Source organism: Chenopodium album, chromosome 12, assembly GCF_948465745.1.
Source record: "Chenopodium album chromosome 12, dcCheAlbu1.1, whole genome shotgun sequence".
Classification (NCBI taxonomy): Eukaryota; Viridiplantae; Streptophyta; class Magnoliopsida; order Caryophyllales; family Amaranthaceae; genus Chenopodium; species Chenopodium album.
In genome coordinates, this window is record NC_137845.1 from 34035299 (window position 1) to 34059771 (window position 24473).

At 35.3% G+C, this 24473-nt stretch overlaps 2 protein-coding genes across 4 annotated transcripts; one reads left to right on the top strand and one right to left on the bottom strand.

Moving 5' to 3' along the window:
* The first annotated feature begins 6671 nt into the window (after window positions 1–6671).
* On the top strand, window positions 6672–13135 carry LOC145572321 (zinc finger CCCH domain-containing protein 11-like). The gene is made up of 8 exons (XM_081631307.1): window positions 6672–7012; window positions 7591–7675; window positions 7810–7950; window positions 8074–8162; window positions 11033–11221; window positions 11335–11465; window positions 11543–11642; window positions 12374–13135. Exons 1-8 carry the CDS (start codon window positions 6839–6841, stop codon window positions 12581–12583), a joined length of 1119 nt encoding a protein of 372 aa, XP_081487433.1. The 5' UTR covers window positions 6672–6838; the 3' UTR covers window positions 12584–13135.
* A 3344-nt stretch (window positions 13136–16479) lies between these two features.
* Window positions 16480–24228, bottom strand: LOC145570492 (protein REVEILLE 8-like). 3 transcript variants are annotated; one of them, XM_081629607.1, is made up of 8 exons: window positions 23885–24228; window positions 23736–23793; window positions 20629–20752; window positions 20385–20537; window positions 19828–19950; window positions 18399–18508; window positions 17662–17721; window positions 16480–16911 (listed from the first exon to the last, which is right to left on the bottom strand). In XM_081629607.1, exons 1-8 carry the CDS (start codon window positions 24046–24048, stop codon window positions 16894–16896), a joined length of 810 nt encoding a protein of 269 aa, XP_081485733.1. In that variant the 5' UTR covers window positions 24049–24228; the 3' UTR covers window positions 16480–16893. The 3 variants fall into 3 exon arrangements, with proteins under 3 accessions (XP_081485733.1, XP_081485730.1, XP_081485732.1); XM_081629604.1 differs by having other exon boundaries at window positions 16480–17247; XM_081629606.1 differs by having other exon boundaries at window positions 16480–17247; window positions 19828–19947; window positions 23885–24227.
* Window positions 24229–24473: the final 245 nt, after the last annotated feature.

Sequence of the window (24473 nt, forward strand, 5' to 3'; positions counted from 1 at the left end):
CCCTTGAAAAGGAAGAATTCAGAAAATGCATGGCAATGCTCAAATGGATTACATAGCAATCATTTGTTTTGTAATTCTAACTCAAATTTCAAGAAAAGATTTGTAAATTAATATGATCACGACATGAGATGCAATCATATTATCAAATCGACGCACTTTGACTTAAGGAATTTGAATATTGTGCACTTGTCTCGGACAAGTGGGAGATTGAAGGAATTATGTCTTCAATAAGAGCAATTACTAGATATATCAAGGATCACAATTATGGAGAAAATAAGTTCATTCTTTTAGGCCGTCATTGTCTGTTGCTAGATATGATAAATGAAGTTTAGACTAGTCAAATAGTCCAAAGCCCAATAGAATGGATTCTATGAGGTCACACAACAAGGGTATTGGGTTAAACAAGTTAGAGGCCCATTAATGGGCCTTATGAGGATATAATAGATCATGATTGGTGTTGGGCTAAAGTAGTTAGATTAGAGTTAGGAATTTGGGCTTTACATGGACTCTTATTTCTAGATATGATCTATAAATAAAGTCCATGAAGAAGGTTGAATTAAGTCACAATTCACAAGTCAGTAAATTGTGAAATAAGCAACCAATTCCCAAAACCCTCTCTTTTTCCTCTCTCACTCACGGCCCTCCCCTCTCTCTCACCCCTCCGTACATTCGGCCACCAAAGGTGGCATGTGGTGTTCGTGGTGGTGGATCTTGGTTGGTTCGTTCCTCTCCTCTCTGTAGAAGGTTGATTGAAGGGTTCAATCACGACTAACTAGCATTAGTGGAGGTTTAATCTGTGCCCGTGGACTAAGTAGATGAATCACTCTTGAGGTTCTTTATCTCCCATAGTTCTTGCTCGATTGCCCTTAGATTCACGCTTCAAAGGTATTATTATTTGTTCTTTATATGTTATGCATTGATCTTGTTGTTTAGATGCTTATGAATATGATTCATGCAATTCCGCTTATAGTATCTAAAGTCCTACATAGCTTTGCCTCCACTAGAGTGGTGCGGCAAGCCCTTGTGTTAGCCTAATATGTCGTGTCGTTTGATTATTTTACATCTCGTTGATTTCTAAAATCGCCTTGGCGATAGATGTAATACTCTGTATTTTTATTATATATATATATTAACTATTTTATTTAGGAAAAATTAGAAATAATAATCCCAATTTTCTTCAATTTTGCTAGAATAATCCCAACTTTGGATTATTCTGGAATAATCCGAACTTTGGAGGTTCATCTTTTTCTTCAATCCCAAAAATCGGTGACCAGTTGAATGGGTTAATTTTTTTTTAAAAGTGACATGTGTCACAACTGAATTGGCTAAAAAATTTTATAAAAAACTAAAAAAAAAATAATAAAAAAAAACCACCAAACCCCAAAATCCCAGCCACCAGCAACCCTAAAAACCACCGGCCAACCCCGACAACCACTAGTCTAACCCCAAACGGCGGCGATAATTCCCCTCACCCAGTGCCGGTTTCCCCTTCCCCTGCGACGGTTTCCTACTCGCCGCTTTCCCTTTCCCCCTCCCCTTACGCCGCTGGTTTCCCACTCCCCACTCACTGATTTCCTCGCTGCTTAAAACCTCTTCTCCCAAACCCGAAAACCCCCCAAAAACTCCTCCCCATCGTCGAAAACCCTAGCCGCTTAGGGTTTCGGTGTGGTGGGAAGAACAATTGGGGGGCTTTTGGCAGTAGGGAGGGGTTTCGTTGGTGGATTTGGGGTTTCGGGGTTGTGGATTTGGGGTTTCGGGGTTGTGGATTCGGGTTTTCAGGGGGTGTTTCGAGGAGGGAGGAAGACGGCGACGTGGTGGAGGTTGCTTCACGCGGATGGCCGGCGATTAACGGGCGGCAGGCTGGCCGGTGAGGTGGGTGTTAGGGTGGGCCGATGGGGGGAAGATGAGGCTGACTGGTGGTTGGTGATTTTTGGGTTTTTTGTTTTTTTTTATAATTTTTAAATGTTTTGGACCAATCAGGACTTGACACATGTCAAGTGACCTGATATAATAGGTCACTGACTTTTGTTCACCAGTTTGGGATTGAAGAAAAAGAAGACCCACAAAAGTTCGGATTATTTCAGAATAATCCAAAGTTGGGATTATTGTAGCAAAATTGATGAAAGTTGGGATTATTATTTCTAATTTTTCCTTTTATTTATTAAAATGATTTATTTCATTTTATAAAGAAATTATTATTTAAATAAATTATAAATGTGTGTAAATAAAATGGATCATGAATTGAGGCAACAAAAGTTTTTTTTTTTTTTTTTTAATTAGGTCAATCCTATTTAAAAGGGTGAACCAACTTATTGGGAATTTAGGGGCCCTATAAGTTGGCCCAAAGGGAGAATTTGTAAGGGATTAGAAATTAGTAATGACAAAGTTGTAAATATAAGTTTTAATTTTAAAAGGAGAGTATAAATACTTTAAAACCTCAAGATTTTCCACACAAGTTCATAATTGTCAAATTTCACAAAAATTCAAAGGTTTTCTCTTTATTTTCTCTCTCTCTCTTCTTTTTCCTTTATTTTTCTTTTCTTTTTTCTCTTCTTTTTCCCCTAAAATCCCACGCACTCTCCTCTCTCCTTCTCCCTCCTAATGCACGGCCAGCCCACCGGCACCACCACCACCATCGGCGGCGGTGGCAACAGCACCGGCAGCCCAGCCGGCCGGCGTCTCTCTCCTCCCTTTCTCTCTCTCCTCTTTCGGCTTGTGTATAAAAAAAATTAAAAATAAAATTAAAAAAAACCCTTCTTTAATCCTAAAATTTATTCTATTGATAAATTGTTTTAAAGGCATGATTTTTATTATGTTTTGGTGTTGATTTTGGGATTTTGATGTTGCTAATTTATTAATATAAATTTCAGATTTTTATTTAATTAAAAACCCCAAAATATAAACCTTAGAAATTGGGGATTTTGTATAATTGGTTAGGGATTGAGGCTAGGTTGTTGTTATTGATTAATTCATGGTCTAATCATGTTTTTGATGAGTTTAAAGCCTTCAATTTAATGTTGGAATTTATTCACACACACTACTTTTTAATTATTGAGTTAGGGTTTGATTATCCATAAAAGGAAAAAAGGTTTGAATGATTTATTTATGATTTCCTAGTATCAAAGTGATGTTTTATACTAAATAAGTATGTTGGAATTTTATTTAAGCCATGAAAATTAAGTCTTTTAAAAGGATCTAAAGTACCCACTTAAAGAAAAGGTTTTATGGCTTTTATGTCATCAAAAGGGGTTGATTAGTATGATTTATATAGTATTATAGTTGCTGGAAATTTGTGAGAATATTGGATTAATTATAGTTATGTATTTTTAATTGTAGGAAGTTTCGAGCTAGGAAGTGTGGCCGAGTTTAGGCGTTGTTCAACGTACGTATGTGCAAAAGAATATTTGTGTACGCATAGTATCATGCTAGGATTGTGAATTGTGATTGAAGTGATGAATTAGTAGCATGTTTGGTTGATTATATGCTTGGAATTGACGTTAGTTGAACATGAATTATTATGCAAGCATGTGAATATGATATTCGAAGCATGATACAAGTTGAATATATGTGAATCATGGAAGTATGTTTTATTTTTGAGTATCAAGGAAGCATGAAATTAATAAGCAAGTCTTATGTATGTTTAAAAGAGCTATAATTAGAATTATTGAACATGATTCATGAATTTTATTCTCACCCATTTATTATTGGTGTTGAGTCAAGGAAGTTAGTTTATTTATTTGCTCACTCAAGTAAGTTGAGATTGAGTCAAGAAAGTTTATTAGTGCATTCTATGCATCAAGGTAGTAATCGTATAATTTTGTGCACAAAACTAGGCAAGGAACCTTGATTAAAATAAATAGTATGTGCTCACTAATTAATTCAAGAATTAATTGGAATTATGTGTTGATTATTATTATGTTTATTCTTTATTGATTGGTTGGAGTCTTCACATGTTAATTGATAAATCACGTAAAATGTAAAAGGTTACGCACCAAAACTCTTGGAACGTATATACCTTGAGTATGAACAAATGGGAGGAGTTATGGGGTTTTATATTTAACCATAGCTTCTACAGGGGTACCGGACGTTGTACTTTCTTTTATTATTATTATTTATGCGCTGGAATTCCGTCACCAAGGTATGACATACTAGGTGCCAATTGGGGTAGCTCCCTGGTTGGAAGCTCCATTTTTAATGGGCTATATTTTAAGGAAGGAAACCCGTTCGATGCGTAATTCAAAGCTATTGATTAAATAATTAATATTGCTAGGTATGAGTCAAAGGTAAGTTGACTGTGATTGTATGGCAAGCATGTTTTATTACTATTCTTGTTGATAGGATATTCATGTTAGTGTGGTGCTTATGTACTCGGCTTTTGCTGATTCGTACTTTTGTGTTTGTGTTTGGATTTCCTTTGGTTGGCCCTACTATGACTCATTTATATGGTGAGTAGAGGGTTGAAAAAAGAGGAAGTGACAGGTACTTGAAGCATGAAGAACATGATGGGAATGAGTGTCCAGAGTTACTTGTTATGCTTTCCTAGTTTAATGTTTTGAATTAATTATTATGGACTAACCTTAATGTGTTTATTTTAAGTTTGATTTTTAAAAGGGCCATGTTTGGAATGGTTCCATGATTTAATTATTTTTATTTTGTTTGAGGTTGTGAGGTCAAGTTTTATTTTGAAAGTTGGTTTTTATTTTAGACTTTCACTGTGTGACTTTGAAAAATAGCCTTAGCCGTTATTATGGTGGGCGTAATATTTTGGATATTTCCTTAAAATAGTTTTAATTAGAATAAAAAGAGTAATTTAAAATAAGGGAATTTCCGGGGTATTACAATAGATGCTCGGCTTTGACGCTTTAAGCTCGGAATCTGACGTCTTTGTTCCCGTAATAACTCTATAGACTCATTTAATCCTTTGGATAATTCGTCGTTTTGATTTGGTTACTCGATTGGGTGTGACCTGAAGGGTTCAGTCAAGATTAAGTTGTAATATTAATTATTCATTAATAAAATTGATCGGAAGCGGCCTCCAGCTAGGCATTTCGATCACTTGACCTCACTGAATAATTAGCTTTTGAATGATTTCGAACCCTTTATAGGAATAATACACTTGTTCGAAGGACACCATTCCTTTCAGATTAGCCCTTCTAAGAGATGGATTTTGGATGTTCATATCGGAGACATCATCGTTGTTTTTTCGCTTGCTCATTCGTAACATCGTACTTTTTTTGTTGTTTATAATTTTTATTTCACAACATAAGTGTATAAGTTGGTTGCTTTGTGTTTTTAGATTAGTTGTATATCTTTAATTTAGGTTGAACTTAATAACCATTACGGAAGTTTGAAATGCATTTTTTGACCCAAACATTACATTTATTGCAAAAAAATTAGATAAAGCGTATTGGACCCGAGTTTGGACCCTGATCCGTTGGACCCGTCAGACGGATCCGAGTCGGATCTGGATCCTAGATACAAAAACGGATCTGGATTCGGTTCCATCCGGACTTGGTCCAGATCCGAGCCATTGCCATCTTAGACATTGGGATTGGTGAATGTGTGTGGATAAGTTTAGGTGGGTTTAGTCTCTAAATGAGAAGAAGAAAGGCTCGGATTGAGATTTGGGCTAAAAAGGGATTGGTTTAAGGAAAATGGACTAGGCATGAGGGTAGGACTTCAAGCAATTCTTAATTTCGATACACAACTTGACCATTTGGCGATTAAAAGTCATTCATCATTGAGTTTGAGTTAGGGAGACACGATTAGGTGTCTACAAGCGCCACTAACATCAGCCACCTCCCCCTTGCTGTAAGTCGCTCGACCACCTCCTTATCCCACTTCCTGTAGCACCCCAAGTCCCCCTCCCCTCCCTACGCACCCCGAGTCCTCCTCCTCCTACATACCCCTCTTACTTTCCGCAATGCCGATTGTCACAAATGGTTTTGGTTGTGGGTGATTTAGAATGGTGGGGGTAAGGGTTAGTGGTGGAAAGGTGTGGGGGGGGGAGTTTCAGGCTCGTAGAGGGTTGGGGATTGGGGTTTCGTCTGAGTTGGTTTGGGCTAGGGTAGGATTAGTTAAGGATGTGGAGGGTAGGGGTGAAGGCAGGTGGTGGATTTTAGGCTGGTGGAGGATGAGGGTGAGGGCTAGGGTTTCGGCCAGGCAAGTGGGTGCTTGGATGAGGTTTGTCAGGTGATGATGGGTAAGGGTGAGGGCTAGTGGTGGCTAAGCGGCAGTGGGACAGTGATACGGTGGGGTTTATTGGGTTTATTTTTTATTTTATTTATTAAATCAATACTTTGATAAGAAAAAGTAAAATAAAAAAGACCTATTATATTAACACAAATGTCACAATTAACCTATCAAACACGTTAGCAACCGGTCACATTCTATTTTAAGCAAATGCATATTATAAAAAAAAAAAAAATCATTCTAGTTTTTAAAAATCAGTGAAAGATCATATTATTGTTGACAATTTTTTCTAACATTTTAATTGGAAGAACGGCATCGGCACAACATAGTGAACAAAATTGAACATACCATGAAGTAGTTTGGATTGGATGTTGCACGCCCCCTCTGGTTTGTTAACTTATGTCCACCCTCCACAGTCCACATATGAAATTACCTCTCGGCCCAATTCCACAAATAAAATTTTGGCTGTTGCTTCTGGAAACCTCTTTTTTCCCACACTCGGACTCTTCCAAGTTCCACCCCATCTTTCACCCTTCCTCGGCCTCCCCCCCAGAAACTCTCACGAAAAACTAATCGACCAAAATTCACAAAACTCCGGCAAGTTTCTTCACCCAAACCCCATCTCCGACGCCGTAATCGTTAGAGGATGCCGCCGAAACAGCAGCAACCTAAGGCCGATCTAGCGAAGAAGCAGAAACAAGTTGAGGATAAGACTTTTGGTCTTAAGAACAAGAGTAAGAGCAAAAATGTTCAGAAATATGTTCAGAGCCTCAAACAATCTGTCCAACCTAAAGTTGACCCTAAAAAGACTGATGCTAAGGTTCTCTACCTTTCAATTTTTAAAATTTTTAATTTTTTTTTTTCCAATTCATGCAGCTGTTTATAATTGTTATCGATTTTTTTTTTTTTTTGTTTTTTTGTTTTTTTTTTTCAATTTTTTTTGTATTTAAATTTTTTTTTTTTAATTAGTGAATATATGATGGCAATTTTTTTGAACTGATTCATATTGGGTATACTCTCTATGGAATTAGTTGTTAAATTGGATTTACTTTCGTGTACTAAGGATATAACATCTGATTTATTTAATATTTTCGGTATAATAGCTGTGGTTCTTTGTCATTGTTGTTGCTGTTTTTTTTTTTTCTAAATCTTTGTTGATGGGGCGCAATTGCATATTGAGAAATCTAGTCATAAACCACTAGGGTTCACTTTATGTGTAGTAACTTACGAACATCCTAAAATAATATTGTGGGAGTATTTGAATTTCGGGATTAAAATTTGTCAATTTTTGATTGGCATTGAAACATCCTGAGTATTGAAGTCTGAGTATGCCACGGCATTAATATTGCACGCGCATAGGCATATTGTCAATAATAATGTTGGTTGTCTGAATTGCAGAAAAAGAAAGAAGAAGAGAAGGCTAGGGAAAAGGAGTTGAATGATTTGTTTAAGATTGCTGTCACCCAGCCTAAAGTTCCAGTTGGTAATACATTTATTTTTTTGATTTGATGATGGATTTATCTATTTCTTAACTGTTTTCCAATTCATTGCATGTTTTATTATGTTTGTTGTGGTTTTGGTGAAGTATTTACCTTGTTAGCTTTTGTGCTTGATCAGGTGTTGATCCCAAGTCTATACTGTGCGAATTTTTTAAGGTAGGGCAGTGTACAAAGGGTTTTAAATGCAAATTTTCACATGATCTAAATGTGCAAAGGAAAGGAGAGAAGATTGACGTTTACTCAGACAAGCGTGATGATGGTGAGTAATTGTATTTGATGTTAGTTTACGGTTTAAATTATGTTTTAAACTGCATAGATTATTGTCTCTGCCTTGTTTTTTGTTGATTGGATTTTTGTGGGCATTTATCTTTTTTCTTTCAAGGAACAATGGAGGAATGGGATCTAGAAACCTTGGAAAAAGCTGTGGCAGAGAAGAGCAAGGAGTACAATCAGAACAAACCAACCGATATTGTAAGTCTTTTTCATTGTTATTTAGATGTTTAAATGTAATCTTTGGTCTACGCCCCTCATCCCCTGTTTAAGTTGTGATAAATTTTTTAATTTGTCAAGTTAGTCTTGTAATTGTAAAATGTCATTTGGCATGAGTAGTTAATATCTAGCATTGTGAGCTTCCCATTGTTTACGAAGCTGTGAATTTTCTACTTGAAATGTGAGCTGAGTAATGCTATACTATATTTGTCTCTCTTAGACTTTTGACTTAGATGTCACCTGTCACAAATTGTTGAAGTTGTGATGTTAAATATTCTTGTGAGAAATGCTGAAGTTGTACTTTATTATGATGTATGAGAGCATGTGATTGATACTTCTTCTGCTTGGAGTTGTCTTGCAGAACTTTTTGATCCCTGCCAAACTCTTGACTATTCAGCATATACGTTGTTAACTTGATAAATTTTAATTTAGTATAATCTATCAACAATTGATTTAGATTACGCTCCCAAAAACACCTACCAACTTTTCTTTTAAACAATTATGAAGTCCAAAGAATGGGCCAATTATTTTCTTATTTGCAAGATGATATTGTTTCAGTTGGTATAATGTCTTAGTGCTAACTCATATCCATTCCAAAAAAAATTATAATAATTATAAATGGCTGGCTGCTAGTTAGAACTCCTTAAAGTATTAGCCCAAAAGTAATTAAAGTGTGCTTTCAGAATGTTGGTTGCGATTAGCTTAAAATTTCATGACAAAACATACTGAAACCACTCTCTAAGAAGAGCATTTTATTTTGATCAAGTAAATAAACAATAAATTTGGGTTGCGATTTGAAGCTACAGGGTCTTAGTTTTAAAGGGCGCAAGGCGCACCAAGGCCCAAAAGGTCCTTGGAGCCTAGGCACAAGGCGAAGGTGCGCGCCTTTTGTAGGTGAGGCGCACTTTATTCATATAGAAAAGAAATGATAATTCCTATTAAATAAGTATAAAAATGAAATTATGAGAAAAGGTGAAATTGGGGCCATATGATCAATAACAAGGGTTCTTCAAATCGAATTATAGGATATGGGATTTCTCTATCCAGTAGAATTGAAGAAAACCTGCCTATAACAAAGTCTCATGGTATACTTTAGGAAAAATAAACTTACACAATAGCTATGGATGCTTTAAAACATAAAGCGTGAAATAAGGCGCAGGAAGCAGCCTAGAAAAAAGCAAAGGCGCGCACCTTTTGAATGTCTTTGAGCCTCAAAGAGCTAAGGCGCCAACTCCCGAGCCTCATTGTGCCTTGTGCCTTTTTGAAACTAAGGCTACGGTTATATAAAGTTGTAGTTACATTATGTTGTATGTGGTCTTCAAACTAGTAATTTTGTTGTCTTGTTTTCAAAACCTTTTCATAGTTGCAAATGTTTTGAGATTTGCAGTATCAAAAGTAATATTACTTATGTAGGGCATATAAAATTCATTTATTATTATTATTAATATTATTGTTATTGTTATTGTTATTGTTATTGTTATTGTTATTGTTATTGTTATTGTTATTATTATTGTTATTATTATTATTATTATTATTATTATTATTATTATTATTATTATTATTATTATTATTATATATCGCGTCTTTCCAATTAGTGATTGTTTGAAGCCTATGTAGTATGTACTGAACTGCCTCTGTTTCAAATCTTTTCACTCATATTTCTGATAGAGCCATAGGCTGTATTTGGAGATTTAGTACTGCTTTGATTAGTTGAATTAGGCGAGTGATTGCAATTCACAAATCACAATTTCATATAAGTTTACCATATTGTCCTCCAAATCCTTTTTATGAATATCTCATATGAGCTGACTGCTTAATTATAAGTGAATGTGAAAATGCCATTCTGGAGCAGATTCCCCCTTCCCTGGGGCGCCTCGCAGATGGGTGAATTGTAACAGCTATAGCTGAATATTGCAGAACAAATTCTAATCTATTTGTTTCTTTTTTTTATCCAACATAAGTACACCAATTTTCAAATGTATTTGGAAAGTTTATTTAATACAACTATGGTATTGTTAAGTGGCATATAATACTACTACGTAAATTGGTATGGTAAAACAACCTATAATAATATTTTTATTTTAACAAATGACAATTTATATTGTATTGGTGTTGTAGAACAACTTGAATGTTGGATAAAAATGGGAATTCCTAAAATGACTTATAGATATAATTCAATGAACCACCACCCCCCCCCCCCCCCCCCCCACATTAAAGAAGACATGAGTGAAGGGCCATGAATTCTAAATATCCTTATAGCATTACTAAAGTTATGTGGATGCTTTTTAATTATTTTTTACTCTTTTTCTAAAAATTCGAATCCAAGGAAAAAATAATTATTTGTTCCTTGTTTTATCTATCCCACCGACTCCGAAGTTCTGAATTGTATGTATTTTGTGACTGAGGTAGTTTGAGTCGTGTTTGATCCCAGCTTATTGGATTTATTTGAAATATTCTGTCTTATGATGGGAGTTTCTTTAGGGCAATTGGTTATGTTGATGAATTTAATGTGGCAATTTCGGCATACAGTGGTCCTCTTGTTCTTTGGTGCAATTTGTTACCTACACTCGGTTGCACGTACACCCAACTAACTCAAGGTTAGTTTTTGCTCTTCATTTGATGATTAAATGAAAAACAATTATCAAAATGAGAACAAAATACTCATGGGTATACGGTGCACCTTAGTGTATATAACAATCTCTCGTTCTTTGGTTGTGCTTCCCTCTAACTTCGACTCCGTTTGTGTCGGTCTGTTATAGTGATGATATTTTTCCTAGTGCGCTTTTATTTTTTATTTTTTAAAAAGGTTTATTTAAATGTGTTATTGTTAAACAATTTGAGGATCTATACAGGTATGTAGACATTTTTTGGATGCTGTGGAGAAAAAACAATATGGTTGGTTCTGGGTATGTCCAAATGGTGGTAAAAACTGTCATTATAGGCATGCTCTTCCACCTGGTTATGTACTAAAATCTCAGATGAAGGCTCTGCTAGAGGAAGAGGCTGATAAGATGCCTATTGAAGAAGAGATTGAGGAGCAGGTGATAATACTTGTTGCAGTTCATTGGCATCTATGTGGCTTAGAAGTTGTGTGAAATGAATTGGCCTCTTTGTAGTGAATGAATATGCTAACCTTTCGTTTAAATTATTGTAGCGGGCAAAAGTGAAGTCTACCACGCCCATGACTACAGAGTTGTTTAAACAATGGAAGCAGAAAAAGATAGATGAAAAGGCTGCTAGCATGGCTTCTCAGTGTGCAGAGAGAGCCAAGAATGATAGAATGAGGTATCATTTTATCCTTGGTCATCTACTTTTTTCTCATAGAAAGTAAGTATATCTAATGTGGTTTTCTTTCTTTTCAGTGGTCGAGAATTATTTTTGTCAAATGCTAGCTTATTTGTTGATGATGTTGGAGCATGGGATCAATATGAAAGGGAAGAATCTGAAAATAATGAAACAGAGGTAGGTCTTATATTTCATTTCTATGAAACGATGTCCTTGACCTAAATTATCATCCCAATAATTTGGGATAATCTCTCTTAATAGCCTAAGCTTTTTTTTTTTTTTTGGTTGTTGGGGGGGGTGGGAGATACTGTTATTATCCTTCTGCATTGAAGATATCTTGAATACTTGTTGATCTGCCCACCATGGCTTTAAGAAAGATGTTGTCTTGCAATGCTTGCTGCTTGGATTTATTATGGGATGATAGTTTATGCTTTGCACTCCTATTGAACATCTGGCTTTTTTTTTTCCACTCGCATATTATCTTGTATGATTAGTCCTTGTTTACTGTGATTGGTTCTTATGTTCATATTTGCAATTAGCCTTCTCTATCTGCCTCTTATGGAGATGAAAGTCATGTTTAATCATAATCATCTAATTAACAGCATTTCTCAATATCCACATTTCTATCGCTGTTGTTAACTGTTTCTTTTATTTTGGGAAGGGAATGGTAGTATTTTATTGGCTGTTGAAATTCTGTTTATCTCTATGGGATTGCAAGCTTTTCATTTTCTTTTATTTTGTTTTTGTTTTTGTAACCTGGTTTGGATTATGAATAATTGCTAGCATGTAATGATTGGTGATGCAGTTGTGGGGAATATGAAGAATTCATTTTTTATGTTGGTAGTTGAAACAAATAAGTGTTGTGAAGGTGAATCGTAGTAAAATATTTACTTTCACTTGGATTTCAGGTAAGTGAGAAATCTGGTAAAGAGGACCACGTCAATTCTGCTCATGGTGATACTGCTGCTCCTAGCAGTTCAGGTGCAATGAATGATGATGACGACGACGATGGTCTGGGTGATATTGACGATGACCTGGATATGGATGAGTTGGAAGAGCTGGAAGCTAGTTTGTCGAGAACATCTATACAAATAAAGGAGCCTAGTCCCAGTGCGTAAACCATTAAAAACTCATGCTGTCTGGCTGTTCGCACTAGTTTATTGTGTGTTTGGATAGCAATGGTGGAGGTTGAAGGAGGGAGAAGAGGGAATGTGTTTTTCCTCTAATCTTTCCAACTTCAGAAGGAATTGGATCCTTCACATTTCCTTGGGTTCTATTCCCCCAATATATATTCAAATAGGAAAATGGATCCCTTACTTTCCTTTCCATTTTTTCTCTTCAAATCCACTTTATCCAAACACACTGTAATTGTGTGGGCTTCGCTTGGCAATCACCCAGGCACCCGTGATTTAGGTCTGTACCTCCCTTTTGGTGGTATTTATATAGCTATAGGCTGCATTTAGTGGTTGTTGAATCAGGCCATAAGTATTGGGAATATATGTTGTCATTTTGAGTCTCCAAGATTACTAATAATTCAATCTAGTGTTTTTTGATGCCTGGGTTATTTTCGAGTTTGGACATTAATCACTTATTGGCTTCTTTGGCTTTCTGTAACTTATCATTTGCATATGAATGCTTGCTATATATTGTAGCTTTATATCAATGATTAATCATCAGCGTTGTTTATCTTTGTTTACAGCCATATGTATGAAGTGATTGTTGCCTTCTGATTCAGTTTACAGTGTTGTCAGTTTTTGAATGAATTAACATCATTTAGGTTTAATTTGTAAACTTGTATGAGACCTTGCTTGAGGTGAATGGAGGCTCTATATCGTCTTCGGCAGAGGTGGCAGTGTAGTGAACACGGTATTCCAGCTGTTTTTTTTTTTTTTTTTTTTTTTTTTTTCGAATTTGTCGACTATTGCAATTGACTGAATTTTTTCATAGTTGGAAAAATTGTGTGATCTGAGCTTTTACGGGAGGTGTAAGATACCATGAAGAGTGAAGGGGGCCTGGTAACGTGGTAAGGTCATTAGCCTTAACTCAAACTTCAAGCTTGATCCATGTAGCAGAGGGTGTGGGTTTAAAATGAGCAGTTGGATATGCTTAAATAAATACTATCTTGGTCAGCCCATGCTTGGGTTTAGGTTTTGCTTTGATCAAATTATGATATGTTTGAGTCGTTTGACCGTTAATTGTTGTGATCTACAATAAAGGGCTGTTTAACAAAGGGAAAGAGTTTTAGAAAGGGAGAGGTTGAATGCAAACCAAACCTCTTAATTTACACCCTCCGTTTCAAGTTAATCGCAACAAAGGAGGTGATTGTAGACTCCTAAGCAAAATATTGAAACCATGATTAATAAAAAACAAGGGCATACATTTAAGTGTTAATCCAACTCCAAAAAGAATAAAAAAAAAAAAAAAAAAAAAAAAAAAAAAAAAAAAAAAAAAAAAAAATCAAAGTTGACAACACCTAGCAACTTGAATTAACTAACCACTACCACCAGTCCACCACCTATCACCACCACCTAGCACCACGAAACTACCCAACACCACCATTTAACACCATGAAACCACCCACCACCATGATTTAACACCACGAAACCACCCAACACCGCGATCAAGCACCACGAAACCACCCAACATCACCATTTAACACCACAAAACCACCCACCACCACGAAACCAGAAAACACCGAACCCACTGCAACCAACCACCACCCACAATCCACCACCACCTACAAACTCGGAACCACCAAAATTACAATCCATGAACCCTAAACCCAAAACCCAAAATCCGCCACCACCCACGAACCCAGATTTTGAACCCCAAAACCCACAAACCCAGATTTCGAACCCACATCCCAGATTTCAATTAGGTGTTGCGGTCGAATTGAGGGGGGGACGGTGAGAGAGAAATTCTGGGTATGGTGGTGGTGGTAGTGGTGGTGGTTGGCAATTGAAAATGATGATGAATTTAATTGGGAGGGTAATGATTTTGGTGGAAATGGTTAAGTTAATCAATGTAGAGTTTAAGTTATTAAGATAAAATCAGTAGTTTAATTTGGGTGTTAAAAAACAAAAGTAAGGGTAATTTGTACAATCATACAAAAAAAACTTATTATAAAAGGAAAAAAAAAAGTTTGTTGCAAGTAATGTGAAACGACCATTTTTTGTAATTGTTGCGAATAACTTGAAACGGAGGTAGTAATTACTTCCTCGGTATCGATTATTTGACATTTATTTATTTTTAGTACCTCCATTTCATTTTATCGACATGCACCAATATTTAGGTAAAATTTCTTTGTCAGTGGTAAAATGGAGAGAAAAAAACTAAAGTTGTATACGATGAGGAGAGAAAATGAGAGAGAGAATGAAAAAAAAAATAATTGTTGTAAGCGCGTTATTTATGTAGCTGGCTATACCGTGTTGTCAGTTAACACACAAGTAACCCATGACATGCCGAGTAACACCTAATTCACCGAGTAACCCCCAACCAATCGAGTAACCCCTTACCAAGTAACCCCCTAACCGACCGAGTTCCCTCTGAACAATCAAGTAACCCCTGAACGATTGAGTAACTCTTAACCGAGTATTCCCTAACCGATTAATCCCTGACCAAGTAACCCAAACCACATGATGTGGCCAGCCACATATGAAAACTTATAATAGTAGTATCCATTTATGATAAACGTTAAATCCGATTATACTTATAGGGGGCTAAGCTTTACTCTCTCAACCACTCTAACTTTTTTGGGGTATTATGTGTCCCTCGGGAGAGTTACGTCACTAAGTCTGGATTCCCGGCGCCTATACTTGCAAAACAATGGAGACTCCAGTTGGTAAGAGCTCCGTCTCCGCCGATTAAGTTAGAAATTGTACGGAGAAAGTAAAAAGGTGCGGAAAAGGTAAAGTGAGATCTTCTCGGATTCCGAGATCAGGGGTTTTCTTTGATTTGAGAGGATTCAGTGTTTGTAATAAATGAACATGCCCCAAAATTGGGGGAAATCTGCTATTTATAGGGTCATTGAAAAATGCGCCCTTTCCTAGGTCATTCTGACATAGGTTAGTGGGCTACGCCGTTTTACGACTTTCTCGGGAATTGGGCCCTGAAGACCGTCCTTTCCCCTTGCTAATTGGGAGTGCCACGTGTCAACTGGTGAGTGATCCTTATTGGACCTATCTTAGGGTGACACGTGTCTCATTCTGATTGGACCACATAACATGGGTATTTTTACCCAAATCACCAACATTAATGATTTGCTAGGGAATGGGGGTACAACTTTCATGTCCAACCAACATGTATAAATACGGGTTTGATGATTTCCTACAAATGATTGTTATTAGATGATTAGGACTGCTCCTCTACGCTTCTTATACATGAAAAAACTATATATTGGATACCTTTTACTAGTCTTGTTTTTCTCATTGAACGTGTGCAACTTCTCATATTAAAACAAAGATTAATACAAATCTAATGACATTTCATTTGATATTTTTTTTGTTTATAAATCTAATATATATATATGAAGGGGAGTTTTTTCCCGAGTGTTTGAAGAGCCACTTAGGATTTAATTTTTTCAGCGCGCCATGCAAGATTATAAATTTTTGTTGTAGCCAATTAAATAAGAGATTATTAATTTCTTTTAGAATTAAATAATTTAAATGACACGTAAGCAAAATTGGCGAATGAGATTTCTCATTTTAAATTAATATCTTTTGAAATTTAATCTAAATATATAACAGATTTTATCACATAAATATATATATATATATAAAATTATTTTAAAAAATTCAAACAAACCTTGCATCGCACGGGGTTCATCTAGTCAGTGTATAAACAAGAGTAAGGTTTAGCTAAATCTAGAAATCAAATCTTTTTTTTTTTTTTTTTTTTTTTTTTTTTTTTTTTTGGGTGAGCTAAATAGCCAAAAACAGATTAATATTTAGAACTAAGCAACATCATTAAACTATTAATATGTCATTTAGATAGCACATTGTAAGTTTGTAACTAATTCACTTAAGTAAACAATTATATTAGGATTTTCAAAATTGCATATGTGATTCATCCTAGATTCTAATCAATACATCCAAATACATTGTACTCCCCATCCTCCAAGGTCCCTCGAATCCACAAAAGAAAACTTATATATATATAAAAAAAATAAGAATAATATTAATGAAAAAAATAACTATACTCTATCAGACTTTTAGAATATACATAGGTTATAAGCTTCCTAATGGGATGAACTACCACTGAGCTGTAACCAAAAACAACCTTATTGATTCGGAGCCAACTGAATGGAATTTGACTTCTTTCGAGAAATTGAGATCTTTGGGCTTCATTTATTGTACAACTGTATTCCAAGCAGCTTCCATTTTCATGCTCAAGATATGTAGAGATTGAAAGAAATCTACTTTCCCTTATGTTACTCAAACTCAGCTACCTATGTCGGACACAATAAAGGAGTCTGAAGGTTAGCTTAGACTCGATCAATTTACAAGCCCCTATGCCAACACAAGTACTTGAGGTAGGTCAAAGACTCTGAGTAGTGCAGATTTCAACAAAGCAAGCCCATAAACGAGAGTAGCAAAACATGAAGCAAAAATCTAAAATACAATATGAACAGCAAAATGAAGCATATCACGGTATCACGTTCTAAGATACATCAGAAATACTTTCGAGCTTAACAACACACATCAGTTGGCTGGTTTTTGGCAACGTCACCAGCATCAAGTGATACAGTTTTGGTGGTGACATCATAGGAGGACAGGACATTCCTCTGCAACCAGGAATTCATCGAGTTAATATCATACTTCAGAGTTTTGAGCTCAACCAGAAGCATAGATTTTGAAAATCTATCAATCCCCATTCCCAACTAAGAATGATCAAATTCATTTTCCCGAAAGAAAAAGAATCATAAAATTCAATTCAACAGAAGAATCAGCAACAAAAATTCACAAGAGACTATAAATTTAATACCTCTATGACCATATATTACCACTCACCAAACTGACTGGTTATTGCAATTCAAGGATTCAAGATTAAAGTCAAAACAACATCCTAATAAATTTGATGCCAGAAAAATAAAAAATAAATACGGCATCACAATGGTTTACAACAAAATCAAGTTCTGCAGATGTCAAAGTGGAACCTCTTCGCATGTGGTCAACGAAGTTTAGTACGGAGTACTTACTATTGGCTCAAAATCAGGGCTAGACAGGTTCAAAGTTAGGTTCCGCATCAGTAACAATACCTGTAGACATGTTTGACATAATGTAAGAAGGGAAAAAAACTGCAGATTTACATGGTCAGATGAGTTGTTCCAAGAAATCAGACATGAAAGTACATTACAAAGTACAAATGACACATGAAATCCATTGTGTAACAATAAGATTCAACACTGAGGGATGTGAAAATTATGTAAGTTCGGATTCCTTTCCCCAAATTATTATTATTACTAATTTGGTGGAACTTGATACAATTCCCTCACGCTATTCCCTAAAATTATGAACACTAAAAAGGATTTATCCAATCCAACATTTCCTTAACTTAGGCCATATTCTCTTTATTACACATTGTAAAATCTTGACTTATACCTATATTGAACAATTCATTTCCCGATGTGCAATCCTAATTTTACATGTAATTTTAAGAGACCGCAGAAAAGAGGTATGAACTATGGAGATTTTTTAACACTAAGTTGATACAGACAACCAGAAGTCAGATTATGTATTTTGCATTAATCTTGTTATTTAAAGGTCATTGATTAACATGAACTTTTGTTGTGGCTCACCTAGAACATTAAGATTTCCAATAGAGTAGGTAAAATTTCTGTTAAGAATTTAGCTTTCTACTTCTGAGTCTGTCATACTATTGGAACTTTTAAGTTTCAAAGAGCGTAAACAGTAATACTAATTGGGTAAAACTTACTGTTTCAAAATTGATTGGATCCATTTCTTTGAGCTTTCCCACATGACCCTTGGTTTCTGGGTCAAAGACACTTCCTATGAAACTATAAACCTCTGCGAAATCTGGTAAACCTGCAATGACATTCAACACAAGTCCTGATTAAACACGAAAAGTTTTAATAAAGTAATATTAACCAAACAGCATCTAATATAAAAAATGCGTAACTAAATCTAGTCTAGAAAAAAAAAATTATGGCAAGCCGTAAGCGATGGAATTTTAACAAAGTCACTTCATATCTACAGTAGATTTTCTATTGAAGTTAATTCTCTTTCTTTCGCACCATGAGAGAACCAAAGAATATTCTAGTAAAATGAATAAAGAATAAAACCAAATTTGAGTAAAGAAGCACTCAAGAAATGCAAACATTACTAAGAACAAATTAATGCAAAAGACATAATTGCCATAATAGCAAGAAAGGTCACAGCTTCTATGATTCAATATCTTACTCAAAGCTTATGACAAATAAAAGATATCTTAGAGAGAAGAGAGTTATGAAAATTTATTTTTTAGTGTAAAAAATGTGAGAGGCAATGATAGCTACTTTAGTTAATGGAATTTCGAACAAATATAAGAGCTTGAGCAACCCATACAAGATATAGAGAGAATTGCAGCGTAATAATAGGCCAAGCCAACTTGACCAATGTTCAATTATCATTTTTGCCTAAGTACCAATTATGAATTGATGTTCCAGCTAAAGCAAATTGGCGACGGGGGGAAGGGATTGTAAGAAACTAAGAACAATAATAAAAATTTTGGTCAGGAATTTTATAACAAACATGCGGAGGGTAACAAGAAATCAAGCCACGAAAAATGGTTTTTTCTAAGCATGCAGGGAGAAAAAACAATCATTTTTGGAAAAAAAAAGTTCCAAAAGAAGATAGGTTGAATAGCAATATACATCTAATATTGTTGGGGTAGGCAATCCAAGTCCGACATGGAAAGAATAGACTTCCTCATAAGTGAGAGCACGCTCCAATTAGTAAGAGGCCTTTTGGGAAGGCACCCGAAAACAAATTCATGTAGGCTAGACCCATAGCGGACAATATCATACTAATGTGGAGTGATCGTGCGTGCGGCCCATCAAGGTGGGTGACTCCGGCCCAACAAATATATTAAGGAATTGACCGTAAAGAGAGAATGTAGGTAGCAAGGTGGGGTTTGTCATCTTTTTTGATAAGATAAAAGATGACTATTGAGATAAAATAATGCAGATGTAATCCTAAATGTGAGTTACAAAAATTGAAGCTCTAAACCTGTTGTTTTCTGAACAAAATCTAAGCATTGTTCATTACGATTCAAATAGGTTTTTGCTTGATTAGTATACTGAGACTATTTATATTAGAATTGACCAAGATCATGGAAATAATATGCAGTATTTACAGTAACTTACCATGAAGTATGGGGCTTTTTCCTTGCGTTGGTAACTCAGAAGTTGCTACAGATCTGTTTGAGCTTCCAATTCCACTTGCAGAGCTTCCACTAATTCTAGGAAACCCTTTTCTTCCAACATCTACTAAATCAATGATGAAATACATCAGAAGCAGAGAATATTGAATATAATCTTTTAAAGAATAAATAAAGATGATTAATATGAGAATGATTTTATATAGTACATAATGTTTTAATTAGATGTGCAACTAAATTTTTTTGACTGAAATGTGATGTGCATATAAAATGAACATAATGTGTTACTTTTTATTTTTACAAAGAATTGAAAAATAAAATCAGCTTGAAAATCATACATTCAGTTGAAAAAAAATATACGAAGTACATATTACGTTAAAAAAAAAAGTTGCACATCAAATCTTCTCATCCTTCTCGTTTCAAGAAACTTCTCATAGGATCCCAATCCTGTACATATATTGTAGATAAATTATCCCACATCTATCCTACAAGAGTCGGATGTATTTTGCCATTTGAACGACACAAGAGTTATATAATTTATACCTTCTGCAATATTAAGATTATAATCATCAGATGGCGTAATTCCACTTGTTGCAGGGTTTGTTAGAATGGAGCCATCACTCCATGCAGGATACCCAGGTGCAATAGCATTGAAGGAAGCAGAATAAGCAATTGCTGCTTGTGGAAGCACAGACACTGTTAATTGTCCAAAAAACTGCTAAATCAGTACCCAAAAGTTAATACCAATCATATCTCATATATATAATTTTCTGTCACTTGAACAAACCATTTTTTGGTGCTTTTTGGGGGTAAGGATGAGCTGCCTTCCGTTTAGGGCGTGGAGGTGGCACATGAGCTGCTGTACCATTCTTTTGAACTTTCAAAAAATATTTCTGAGCATGGCTGCGAATCTACAGAAGATAAAATTGTAAGATGATTGTTCTATGAATAAGTGTATTTTTAATGTTGCAAACATCTACACCAATAAAGCATCTGAATTCAGAAGTGAACTTGATGTTGGACATCCAAGAATTTAATCAGTGTTCTAAACGATTAGCATGAGTTATTCATTAAATAGCTTCTGGTGGGTGAGGTTACAAGTGCAAACTAGTTTACTCTAAAAGAAGACTTTTAAAGTCTCTCCATCAAGATAAGTCACCAGAGTCGTAAATATATTGACAATTGTTACCAAGTGTTCTACTGTAAGTCTGTAATAATATTTTGTCATCAAGCGTTTCGATTAAAACAGGAAAATCTATCTAACTGTAATTACATAGAATTTCTTCAATCGCTAACTCAGCAGTACCAACAAACTCTACACAAGAAAAGCATCAAAATTCTCAAAAAGAATTTTCAACTATGAGTAACACGACAGCAAAAAAATTATCTTTAACTGTCAAAAATACAGTATGTCATGCAGAACCTTTGAATCTCATTTCAAAGAATTTGCTAAGAGATTTCCTACAAATCACATTTATCATTAATTAGTATCTCAAGAGGTATAAGAACTTCATTTGTAGAAAATACAAGTCAAAATGCAAGAAAAACTACACACACAAAAAAAGAAAAAAAAGAAAAAAAAAAACACCCAAGCACTATCTTCAAGGCAGTTTGTTTAATTAAATCCATCTTCTAAATAGCTTTCCAAAAGTGTAGCAGATTCAACATCTAGAGTTTATAGACTTACCATTTTGCGGAAGGAAAGGCTCCAATATCATTGTCATGAAAACTACTATTGCTACCTGTGCCACCAAGGCCTAAATTTAACTCCCTCATTCTTCTAGCACAAAAGTTCAGAACCAAAGTGAAATACTGAGTAAGACCTGGAAGTCTAGAAGAAACTTTCAAGTCAGGATCAACATAAGATTATATCATCAATAAGAGGAAAAAAATAAAACACTTCTCCATTTGGTGGAAGGTCATAGATTCTAGAGCAAAGGTAGAAATTGCCACTCCTGTAAGCCCCCTTTGTTTATTCACCCTGGGTGTTTTCACTCCTAAAGCAGGAACTTTAAAGCAATGTTTAAAGTATACAAAGGGTTCAAATGGAAACTAGAAAAATGAAGCATGCTACATTCCCACTCAATAAGCATAACAAGCTGATGGCATCAAGTCTGGTACGTGAGAAGAAATATGTCATTGCGACTCGTCCCCAACAGGCTTAAAGCAAATAAAAACAAACAGAGGTATGAAGTTGGGTCATCTCCTTGTACAGAACCCAACAAAAGGCAAAAGCTTATGCCATACCCAAGAGGCTTCCAATGAGCTAAATAAGAATTGACTAATACCAATGCAACAAAGGCCTAATGTTAACTCGTAATTATCCATTCTTGAGATCTTATGTAAAACTTCATCCCTTTTTATTTGCTCCATATTCCCCTTTGGGGTGTCCCTTTGATATATCTCCATTAACCTAAATGGTAATTTTTCCACGTGTAACCCCAATTACTCTCTCTCTCCTCACCAGCTCTAGTTGCAACCTCATAGACACAATTTTACTTCCTTAAAGATATGAACTTTACTATACGGGAAAACCAAAAAGAGACCCACGGAGTATGATGTTTATAGGATGTAATGGGGCATATAAACAAATGGATGTATGAAACATTTTGTTTTTGAAGTAAAAAAGGCTTTACTTGAGACATTTCTACATCATCCTTTTGGCCACTTTGTTGTGGATAAATAGTAATAGCATGTTTTTACTAAGCTCGATCTTTTGCCTATAAGGACAAATTCTTGGGTAATCAGGGCCAAGTATGGGCCTGTGCAAAGCGACCCACACTACAAGGAGCCGAATTGCAGAGGGCCTCCAATTGAAAAAGGCTTGATAATGATATAAATAAAATTAACGGTTTTTTCACTACATACCCCTGAGTTTTTGTTTATTCACCATATATCCATGAAATTTTTCAAATTCACCATATACCCCTAACTTATTACAAAAATTCACTATATGTCCCTAATAAAAATAAGATGAGTGGAATTTGGTTAATTATACCTCGAAACCATCTTAGATCTCTCCCCCTCATCCCTAAAATCACTCCTCTTCTTTTTCCAGCCCCCAAAACCACTCCAAATCTCCATAACCATATTTGTATGATTGATTTTGAGGATAAAAAAAGGAAATTTAGGGTGGGTTTGGGGTTGGGAAAAAGAAATGTGGGTATTTTCGGAGGTAGGGGAATATATTTAGGATGGTTTTGGTTCATAATTAGCTCTAATGATTGACAAAATTAAAAATCATTAGTCATCAAAGGTATCTGGTGTATTTTTGTAAAAACTCAGGAGTATATGATGAATTTACAAAAGCTCAAGGGTATATGATGAATAAATAAAAAACTCAAGGGCATATGGTGAAAAACCCGTTAAATTAATGTCTAAAATGTTATGTAAATGATTGCTAAGTTGGTAAGAAGCCAAAAAACTTAAGTCGTTTAAAATTTAATTATTGTTCCATTGTTCAAGCCCCCATATCGGGGCTTGATTTAAAAATAGCACAAGGCCCCTAGATTGTTTGAGATAACCCTGCGGGTAATATACCACCCTACAAAACTTTGTTAAGACTTTGGATTATCTTCCTACACCCCTTATATTTCAGATTTGAAGCATTATACTGATGTATTCTGTGTACATGATGCATAAACTAAATCAATGCCCCTCGTTACTATAGGAATTAGGACTAATTCGATGATAAAACCAGTAATGCACAAAAATTGACTAGCTAATTGAATCAAACATAATTTAACATACCTAAAAAAATATGCTCGTTTCAACTTTGAGCATTGGAGTCAATACATTATCACTAAAATTATGCAATAGATTAATGATATTACTGCAGCATCGCACTTTTAACCAAAATTAAAGCCAAAACTCTGTAAATTTAAAAAGAGTAACCTGAATCACAGTTTTTGAACCGACAAAATCTTCGATTTTTTTCCAATCACGATCAAACCTAAAACATTCCAAATTTGTAACAAATTAAAAATATCATAAAATATAACCATAATATCGAGTTTGAAAACAAAAAAAAGAAGTTTACATACAATTGAAGAGCTTCAAGGAACTTGTCGTGTTCTTCTTCAGTCCAACTCTCACGAGACTTAGTAATTGTGTATGGCTTCCTCACCTTTTTTCCTGACGACGACGGCCCTTCACCCGCTGAGGACGACGCTCCATTTGCCGTATTCGGCTGTCCACCCACGTTCATCTCAGCTCAGATCAGTTCAATTCTAACTCAATTTTTTTGATAATATTAATACGAACACGAAGGAATCCCGTAAAAACTGTTAGCTGTAGTAGTCGTCGTAAAATAATAATAAGAGATGAGCAGGTGATCTGGGTTTGTGTTGTGCACTTGTGCAGTTATGCTGACCCCCACTGAAAAATGAAGAAAAAGGACCCGCTAAAATAATGTGTGGGTGGAAAGAAGTGGGGCAGTATCTTTCTCTCTCCTCACAAAAATAAGAGATTGTCATCCATTCAACTAACACTTGTGTGTTTCTCTTCGTTCTTTGTCTTGTCAAACATGTTGGGTTACATGTAGACACGTGTTGACTTTTTAAAGATGGAATAGAAGTGTCAAATCGGATACCTAGATGGAGTTTGGGTTGACTCATAATGAGTCGAGGTGTT